Here is a 9,312-nt window from a genome sequence, read left to right as displayed (position 1 = left end):
AACGCCGGTGGCCAGCACCACCACCGCATCAACTTGACAAGTACACCCCGGATACTTCGGCAAGTGCGGCATGAACCACTACCACCTGAAGAAGAACGCTCTGTGGAAGCCGACGATCAACCTGAACAACATCACGAAGTTGATCGCCAAGGATGAGGCGCTGAAGGCGAAGAAGGGAGAGGCCTTGCCCGTTGTTGATCTCCTGGCAAACGGGTACTCGAAGCTGCTTGGCAATGGCCACCTGCAGGCCCCTTGCATTGTGAAGGCCCGCTGGGTGAGCAAGCTTGCCGACAAGAAGATTCGCAAGGCTGGTGGTGCCGTGGTGCTGCAGGCGTAGAGAATATGTGTCGGTTGGGAAAGCAGCTGCTGATTCTGTTTTCTTTGTTTTTCTTTTCCCCAGATCTTTGGCGATGTTTATCTCCTTGTTTCTGGTCGTTTACTCTTATTTATGGTAGTGTTCATGCATCCATTGCGTCTCTCGATGGTATACTGTCATGCTGCTTCATATATATTTTTTTCTTGTTTGCTGTTTACCGTCATGATTTTCCCTTTCTTTCTCCCTTTATCGTTGCACGTCTTGTCATGGGGGATGGGCCTACGCATGGTACGATGATGTGCGGCACTCGTGCCGGGCTTCGTATAAACAGAGTTTGGGAACTCGGACGTTGTTAGGTGCTGAGTTAATGTCCACCGGGCAGTTATCCGTTGGGAAGACAGTAACACTGGGTGAGACGGAGGCTTTTGCGAACTTATTTGGTTTTTTAGAGGTGATACGCCGGGATGGCATTTTGGCTTTTGCCGACACCCGGGTGGCTGAAGCGCGTCGGTACAGTGAGACACTTGCCGCTTTGGCAACGCCGCCGTTTAACGCCACTGTGGGGGAGCTAGTTGTGCGGAAGGTGTTTGAGGCCTTTGCCAACACCAGCCTTGTGGAGTACAAGAGGAATATGCGGGACGGGCGTGAAATTTTGGCGTTGCAGTCGCTACAGAAGGCATACAGACAAACCCTGCTGCACCTTAAGCACTGGTGCAAGAAACTAAATGCGATGGAGTTTGTCTCGGGGTTCACTGTGTCACTGCGTTGTCATCTGTTGCAGCCGGATCTTCTCACAGACGAGAGTCCTCCTGAGAAAGAAGTACTCCTGCAGTTTCTTCGTGGCCACGGGCGAAAATTGCTTGACGAGATTGAGGGGATGGAGGGGCGTGCCACCCTCATGCGTGGGAGTCAGTGGCAGTGTGACAAGGTGCTGGAGCATCTGCACGAGCTTACGCTATCATCGACGCCAGACATTAAGATGCTGTGGAAATCGGTCTTGGTTGAGTGTACACTTGAGCGTATTGAGTTGCTGGACGATGACCTTACTGCTCGTCGGATAAGGTCTTGCATGCGATGGAAGGACGGTGTTGTGGACACCTTTGTTCGAATGGCGTTATCTCCAGACCCCCACAACTCGGATGGCCGCACGGAAGTCAATCGGTGGGGCGAGGAACTGGAGCAGCTGCTGCTTGTTAGTTACGGTCGCAAGCGGATCGCGAGTCTTTGGGATGTCGTGATGGCGTACCCGGACTCAACACCGACCCTAAAGGATTTGCGCGTGTGTCTCCGGCGGTGCTCTGACGACACTCTCCAGAACGAATTGGTACAAACAGCGAAGCAGATGTTGGCGTCCGAGCTCCACAGGGCCGGCACGCGCACGGAAGAAATTCTCACTACTCTGATTGGCACCATACATTCCCTGTGTGTATTGTTTTCCAAGAATGACCAGGGTTCCGTGATTTTTACCATTGTCGACGACACGCTGGAGCACCTCAAAAAGCGAAAGGACTGCGTCTCCGCTGTGGTTCAAGCAATCACGCAACCGAACGCGGATTCTGTTTTAAATTTAAGCCTGCATAACTTCTCACCAGACAGCTTTAGTTCGGTTTCCACTGCTGATGATGAGGAAAGCGACGAAGACCTATCCCCAGGCCCCAGCCAATCTTGCTTGTCTATGCATGAGCGGCCTGATGTGCTGCGGGTGTTGATGTCTGCGATTAGTGTCACCTCACTTGTGGAGGAGTACATGAAGTTGTTGGCCTTCCAGCTGTTGGAGAAGAAGATGCACGACTTTGACACCACGACCGAGGAGGAAGTGTTGGAGCGCTTAAAGTGCGCCTTTGGTGAGGATGTGCTGGCGCCCTGCGTCGTGATGATCCGCGACATTCAGGCATCTCGTCGCTATACGCTGCACATGAAAAAGGCGCACGGACGGGCCTCCGCGGGAGTGACACCCCAACGGCGAGGGAGGGACTGGCCGTTGAGTCTCGACATTCTCTCCACCACGTCATGGCCAAAGTTGTCTGTGTGCCTTCCCGCAGGTGAGACACGGCCGGTGCCGGAGCGGTACAGCCCCCACCCGCTATTCACCCCCGCCATGGAAGACGTCGTGGAGGAGTACAAGCGCATGAAGGTGAATCAGCGTCTTGAGTGGATTCTCTCGCAGGGACGTGTCAGCCTGGAGCTCACACAAAAGGACACCTCCACGAACACGCTGGTTGCGGTGACGTACGACCTCTCGCTCTTCTCCGCATCGCTTGTACTGTACGTTCGTGACATCGCGTTGGAACTCGGCTCCCCCGCCCCTCTGACGGCTGTGGCAGAGCGTATGGAAGTCAAACCGCATGTGCTGCAGCAGCGTTTATCGCACCTCTTTCCATCTGTGCTCGTTTCCACCGACGGAAACAGGAGTTTGTCCTTGCAAACAAACTACGTATCGACGTCGAACTTCACCTTTGCCGAGGCGGAAGAAAGTGAGGGGCAGCCCGCGGGACTATCGCCGGATCAAGTTAAGATGTTGCTTTCAATGATGACAGCGATGCTAAAGGCGCGGGGACCTTGCGGGGCGAACGATATATTCAACAGCATAAAAATGCTCGGCCAATTCCCGGGAACGCTTGATGACATGAAGAAGCTTCTTCGTATGTTTCTGAAGCAAGGAAAATTAAAGCTCAATGAGGCTGAACTCTTCACACTACCGACCAGCTGAGGTGAATACGTGCATACGAACAGTTGAACGATGAAGGGATTGAAGGGCAACGGAAGAGTCTCCTTTTCCTCTTCATTTATACGCACCTTTCTCTCTTTCTCTCTGTGTGTGTGTGTGCTTTTTTTCTTTTTGCCTTCTCGTGGCTTTCTTTTTCCCCAGCCCCGTGTCGGCAGCTGTATTTACGCTGACCATTGTTAACAAATTATGCCGTCCTCATGCAGCGGTCTTCCCCTCCCCCTTTTTTAATGTCCAGTTTTTTTCCCCCTTTTTTGCTTTCTGCGTTTGCCTGTTTTTATGTGGCTGTTGTACCGCTCTGCTCGCCACGAGGGCGGACCAGCTACAAAAGGCATGAGGGATACTCCGTTTTTCGCCACGGCACGACAGCACTTTCTTCAGCACGGGTACGCCATTTTTCCTGCGGCGGTGGGGACCTCCATTGTTGAGCGGCTTCGACCCGCACTGACTGCGTCCACCGTGGCCCGCGCCCGTTATTTACTCGAGGTCCCCGATATTGAGTCGATGCTCAAGTCCAAGGCAAAACTCTCGGATCCGCTCTACACAAAAGTAATGGCACGGTTGCAGCGGCGAAAGTACATGATGCGTCTGTACCGCGCGGAAAAGCGGCGACGGAAACTTCTAACGGAGGTCGCCGCAAAGTTTTTGAATGGTCGAAAGAAGGAAGATCTTACAGGTGAAGAACTGTGGAAATTAAGCGAGATACTGGCAAAGGAGGTTGTCAAGATTTCGGGTAAGGGGTGCCAGTCGACTATCTACAACGACCCCCAGATGCTGAGGGCCATCAACGAGTACCGCTGTAACGTCTGGATGACGAATAAGGAACTAGAAAGCATTGTGCGAGACGCTTCCTTTTGGGAACCTATCGGCAACATTGCCACTGAGGTTGGCGGCGTTGAGCGTCCCGTCTTGTTTTCGGATGCTCCCATGTTTCGAGAGCCATACGGAGGCCCCTTTGGGTATCACTGCACTGCCCCATCGATTGGTGTGAGGTTGAGCGGCAAACAGCCGCTTGCTGTTTCCTTGCTTGTCTTTACGCACCGCCCCGACAGGCAGACGATGCCTATGTTTCTCTTGAGGGGGTCCCATCGTTTTGTACAGGAGCAGTATTTGACGCAGGTTTCACCGGGTGATCTGTCGCTCCCATTTTTGCCGATGGAGTCGCACATTCCAGAGCAGCTTCAGCGGTTTAGGTTTGACAGCAGTGTTGTGGGGGGTCCCGTCGAGGGCGGCGACGCAATTGGCCCCGGCACGGTTGTGTTGTTTAGCCCGCACCTCATGATTGGCATGGATGCGAATGCCTCCACGGAGCGCGTGGTGGTGTATAAGTTGAATTTGGTCGCCGAAAACGCGCCGCCCTTTTTAAAATCACCCTCTTGGATCACTGCGTGGCGTTCCTTTCCGCGTGAGGTAAATTTTGCGTCCCCGGTGGTTTTCCCGCCATTCTACGACAAGACGATGACGAATACCAGCGCACGACGAAGTGCCTCTTCGGCTGCGCGCTGATACCCAAAATGAGGGTTGATGGTCTCTTGTGCCTTGAGTTTCAGGTATCTCCTGGAGGGAATGGAGCGTCGTATCGAACGCTTTCCTGGAATTCGTCTCGTAAAAGTTTCTACTCTTTGGATCTTTTCTTGCTTTTGCGTCGTTGCCGGCCTGCGTTGGTGAAAGCCAAAATGTCGTGGATGGCCCCTCAAGCTGCTGCGGGGACTCTCAGATTCATCTTTAATTTTTTCGTTCATTTTGATATGACATGTATTATTATGACTTTCGGAACTGAGTGAGGTAAAGTGGGCATTGCGGGGCAATTGCGTGTGGGCAGCAAGTGATGGGAGTTGGTTTCGCTGTGTGGAGTGGAAGCCACCCATGAGAATGCAGCCGGTATACGTCTAGGAAGGAGACGGGGCGACAGGAAAGCCAACTTCTTGCTTTCTTTCGCGTGTGTATGTGTCTGTGGGTGTTTTTCAAGGCGTAGTACAGAGGGCCTTTAGAGGAAGGGGTAAGGGCAAAGACAGACGGCGCACCATTTCTGTACTCTTCCGTTTAGGTGCCGGCACCTCCTCATTTTCCATAGAAAATAGAGCGCAATTTATTTTGTTGTTGTCTTTCATGTGCGTGGATGACGACTTGGAGGGGTTGCAGGATCGTCTGAGAGAGGCAGAGGAGCGCATCAAGCGAATGACGCGTCTGATGCTGCGTGCGGTGTGGCGGTACGTCACGCAGCACCATTCTCTCCCTTTGCTGGGGAAGGGTCCTTCCGCAGTCACGACAGCTGCTGTGCCGGCGCCTCGCGTGAAGGTTGCTGTGCCGCAGCCTCGACATCATCATGCGTTGCAGCCCAGAAAAGAATTTGCTGCTGCTCCTGCTGGTGCTGCTGCTACGGCGCAGCACATGAAAGGCGCCGCAAGAGGGCTGGACCAAGCCCGACTCAGTCGGGAGCTCTACCGGAAGGCGTTTGGAGAGGCACGTCAAGAGGTGGAGATGGAGGCCGTGCCGCCAGTAACTCCGCTGGGGGGAACTGAGGGCGAGGCGATTCCATCCGTTGCTCTAGTTTTGCTACAGTCGTCTCGGGAGAGAGCTATTATGTCGGCCTTTTTACTGCGCCTTCGTTTGGCGGCGCGTCGGCGACGTTTTCTCCACGCGGAGTGTGAGCTTAGGTACGCGTACTATCGCCTTCGTCGTGTGCTGCGGGCGTGGTCCGTGTTTGCGCGGGAGGCCAACAATAATCGACGAAGACTACTTTATGATGTCGTACTTCATTGGGTTGGCGTCGTGGAGCGACGACGACAGACGCAAGAATGTTTGCGTCGCTTCCGTGCAAGTTTGAAGAGAAGAGGTTGCGCATTTGTGGGTGTCCGACGCCGTAGATTGCGACACTGCTTCCTGCGCTGGCGTGAACGTTTAGATGTTTGCCGCCTCCTGAGCGGCATGGAAGTGCGAGCGGCGGACATGCGCAGGAGGCACAAGTATGTGGAGCTGGCTCAAGTCGGTCAGCCCGCCGCTGTGTTCGCTATCAAAGACCGTGTTCTCTCCCATTGGAAAAGAAAGACAGAACATCGGCTAGACCTTCGATTGGCTGAGTGGATGTCTAGGCGCCTTTTGCTGCGACAGGCGTGGAATGAACTGCTCCATCGCTACGTCTCCGCCAGGCAACAGCGCACGGAGTTGGAGACTCCTTTAGCATGCGGCCCGCCCATCGTTTACGTGGCGGCGCAGCGGGCGGAGTTCGCGGTGTTTAAGCTTCAGTGTGCGCAACGGATTGCGCAGGGGAGACTGCGAAAAGTCGCGCTTGCACAATGGCGTGCGAAGTATCGGAACCGGTTGTCGGACCGTTTCTTTGTCTTCCGCCGTCTTGTTCGCGCGATGGAGACGTGGCTGCAGGCGCTTCGACGAAAACGGGTCACCTCCTTCGTGACCGCGGCATGCTGGTGCCGCTGGCGACGGCGACTGGACTTGCGTTTGCAGAATGCGCAGTCGCAGTGTTGGAGACGGCAATGCTTGCAGCGACGTGTCGTACTGCTGTGGCGCAAGCAGGCTGCCTGTAGGCTCTTTTACCGACAGCAAACCCTTTATGCGTGCTACGCCAAGTGGTGGTGGCGTGCAAGGCTGAGGTGGGCACGGAGGCGACTGGCGGCAGCCAAGAAGAGACGCGTGCTGTTGAATTGGCGCGAAGTCGCGGCGCGCGAGCAAAATCAGCGGGCCATGACATGTGTCGCAGAAACGTTGCGTGAGCTGGTGCTTTTGATGGGGTGTTTTCGGCGCTGGAAGGGGCGGTACGAGCACGCGTGTCGTGCACGCCTCTCTGAGAGTATTTTGAGCGATTTGCGGCGTGAGCGGCAGCGGGCGCGGCTGTTCCAGCGATGGAAGCGTTTGACTTTCTGGCCTCGTGCGGCTTGTAAGGCTCTCAATGCCGCCTAGTTGAGCAAACGCTTTTCCCACACGCAGTCTTTAGTTATTTGTTTCTCCTCTCCTCCTCCTCCTCCTCCTCCTCCTCCTCCTCCTCTCTCTCTTCCTCTATCCTTGCCGCCGCTGCGGCTGCTGTACTCGTCGCCGCTCCCGCGTTGCCCGCCTTGTCTTTGGCTGCAGCGCCCCATGACGCCTGCCGACGCGCGGAGCTGCGGGGGGCGGCGGGGGCTCCGCTGAGGCCAGAGGGAGGGAGAGTGCGGGATCAGCCGCGGCGCAGTGAGCGGCATGACGTCGCGGCACGAGCACGACAACTGCACCCGCGTGAGCCCCTTTCCCCTTCTTCTCCCCAACCGCAACCGCGGGCGGAGGGACAAGGCTGTACACACGCACCAACGTACTTTGTATATATATATGTATATATCTCCTCCCCTCCCCCCTCTTCTTCGTTTCTCCTTTTTTTCTTTTTTCCCCCCACTGGGCGCAAAAGGAAGAAAAAAAATAAACGTAAAACGAAAATGACGGAGCAAAACGGGGCCCATGAACTGCAGGCGGAGCTGGATCGCATGAACGCGGCCATTGAGGAGTACGCCCTCCAGCTTGACACCATCAACGGTGCGATAGCGTCCATTGAGAGCGAAAACCACGGCGACGATGTTTCACGGCAAATCGTCGAGTTTCAGACTGCCTGTGAACGCGACCCCGCGAGTATTTCGGCTGAGGACGCGCTGGACACCATCACACGTCTGGAAAACACACTCAAGATCGCGAGGCGCCGGAACCAACTCCTCGCCAAGGAGAACGTTACGCAGCAAAAGCTGCTGGATGATCGCTCCAAGTTTTTGTTGAAGGAGACCAATGCCTACGAGGCTTTGGTTGACAAGACGGGCTGGCACGAGCAGTACTCACTAAGCGAGGAGGAAGTGATGCAGGCGGCATCCGACGTCAAGGAGATGTCACAACTTGAGGTGACCGTCAAGAACGAGTTGCGTGCCGCGCATACAATTATCAAAAGGAAAGAAGCCTACCTACGGGGCCTCGAAGCGGAGCTTCAGAAGCGGGCGGACCTCGATGCTGCCCTGAACGACGCCCACAACAACGTCCGTGTGAAGCAGCGCGAATGTCGTGAGCTGGAACTCCGACTTGAAGAACTGCGCAAACGCAGCCAGAAGGACGACATGGCTTTAACCCTGTTTGAAAACCAGATGTCCAATGTTTCCATAGAATACATGGAGACTGACAAGTTATTCTTAAAGGACGCTGTAGCGCAGATGAAGGCGGTGTGCCGCGGCCAAGACAATGTCACCCGGGCCCAACTTAAACGTCAGCAACAACTGCATGCCCGCCTGGACACCATTATGCAGTCCCTGCGGGAAATGAAGTTGGAGAAGGAATATCAACGCAACGTATCCAAGTCTGCGTTGGTGCCTTCTGCCTCACGCGAGGAACCTGAAGACGTCTTAAGTATTCTACCGAAGGACGAGACGATTCCGATTCACACTTACCGCCTCGTTTACAAAAACAAAGAGATGCTCAACACCAACGTGGTACGCAAAAACATGTTGGTGTTGGAGAAGGAGGGGGTGATTCAGGCAATGGAGGCAAGTCTCATGAAGTACGCCAACGCGTTGAACATGACAACAAAGCAGCTGGAGGACCTGAAGTTCAACAAGAGTCTCGAGATGGGTGAACTCATGGATGAACTCCAACAACAGCACCAGAACTACTTGCATCAGCTGGAAAAGAAAATGCAAGAAAACAACCACCTTAAGAAGCTTTTGTACCGGACACCGCCCGCCCGTACAGGAATCAAAGATCAATGAGAGGGAAGCGATACCAAAAAAAAAGACCACACACAAATGAAAAAAAAGTCTGGTGTATACGTATCCGTTAGGGAGAAGAAACAATTGAGGTACATGGACTTTCAAGTAACCAACTTCTTTGCCTTGCAGTCTGAAGGCACGGATGCACACAAACGACAACAACAAGATCAAAAATATGCATAGTATAAAAGGAGCCGAGGAGAGGAAAAAGTGAGTGATGGGGTTGAGGAGAGCCAGAGCTGACAACAAAGCAATGAAAGTGTTCGAGAGAGAAAAATAAGGGGGTGCCGGTAGGGAGCGGTGGAACCAAGCCAAAGAGAAGCCAATGAAGGATTAGGCATAAGGAAAACGATTGTGGAGTGAAAATAATTTTTGCCTTGGCTTCTCTTGACATGTTTTGTATATACACATAAACATTGGCCAGATGGTTCTTGTATTCTTCTTCATTCGCTTTTTGCTCTGTCCCACAGCTGGTTTTTGTTTTGCTGTTGTCTGTTTTCGTGGCGCTTATTCAGCCCCCGTTCTGCGTGTGGTTGTAATGTATG

General features: G+C 53.9%; 4 protein-coding genes and 1 pseudogene across 4 annotated transcripts, besides 3 other annotated features; all 5 read left to right on the top strand.

Annotated features, from left to right (window-relative positions):
* Nucleotides 1-335, top strand: Tco025E_07628 (60S ribosomal protein L27A/L29; annotated as a pseudogene).
* A 348-nt stretch (nt 336-683) lies between these two features.
* On the top strand, nt 684-3,026 carry Tco025E_07627 (anaphase-promoting complex subunit 2; the record flags this gene model as incomplete). Its single annotated transcript, XM_029374490.1, has 1 exon — nt 684-3,026. One exon carries the CDS (start codon nt 684-686, stop codon nt 3,024-3,026), a length of 2,343 nt encoding a protein of 780 aa, XP_029225463.1.
* An 86-nt stretch (nt 3,027-3,112) lies between these two features.
* Nucleotides 3,113-3,177: a sequence feature (A-rich).
* Nucleotides 3,178-3,320: 143 nt separating this feature from the next.
* On the top strand, nt 3,321-4,547 carry Tco025E_07626 (uncharacterized protein; the record flags this gene model as incomplete). Its single annotated transcript, XM_029374489.1, has 1 exon — nt 3,321-4,547. The coding sequence occupies one exon, from the start codon at nt 3,321-3,323 to the stop codon at nt 4,545-4,547; it is 1,227 nt and encodes a 408-aa protein (XP_029225462.1).
* Nucleotides 4,548-5,150: 603 nt separating this feature from the next.
* Nucleotides 5,151-6,959, top strand: Tco025E_07625 (uncharacterized protein; the record flags this gene model as incomplete). The annotated part of the gene is made up of 1 exon (XM_029374488.1): nt 5,151-6,959. The coding sequence occupies one exon, from the start codon at nt 5,151-5,153 to the stop codon at nt 6,957-6,959; it is 1,809 nt and encodes a 602-aa protein (XP_029225461.1).
* A 44-nt stretch (nt 6,960-7,003) lies between these two features.
* Nucleotides 7,004-7,044: a microsatellite.
* Nucleotides 7,045-7,349: 305 nt separating this feature from the next.
* Nucleotides 7,350-7,368: a microsatellite.
* A 94-nt stretch (nt 7,369-7,462) lies between these two features.
* On the top strand, nt 7,463-8,767 carry Tco025E_07624 (uncharacterized protein; the record flags this gene model as incomplete). Its single annotated transcript, XM_029374487.1, has 1 exon — nt 7,463-8,767. The coding sequence occupies one exon, from the start codon at nt 7,463-7,465 to the stop codon at nt 8,765-8,767; it is 1,305 nt and encodes a 434-aa protein (XP_029225460.1).
* Nucleotides 8,768-9,312: the final 545 nt, after the last annotated feature.

Source organism: Trypanosoma conorhini, assembly GCF_003719485.1.
Source record: "Trypanosoma conorhini strain 025E chromosome Unknown Tco_14.4_contig_00605, whole genome shotgun sequence".
Taxonomy (NCBI): Eukaryota; Euglenozoa; class Kinetoplastea; order Trypanosomatida; family Trypanosomatidae; genus Trypanosoma; species Trypanosoma conorhini.
Note: the sequence above shows the minus strand (reverse complement) of the source record. Positions and strands in the feature narration are given on the sequence as shown.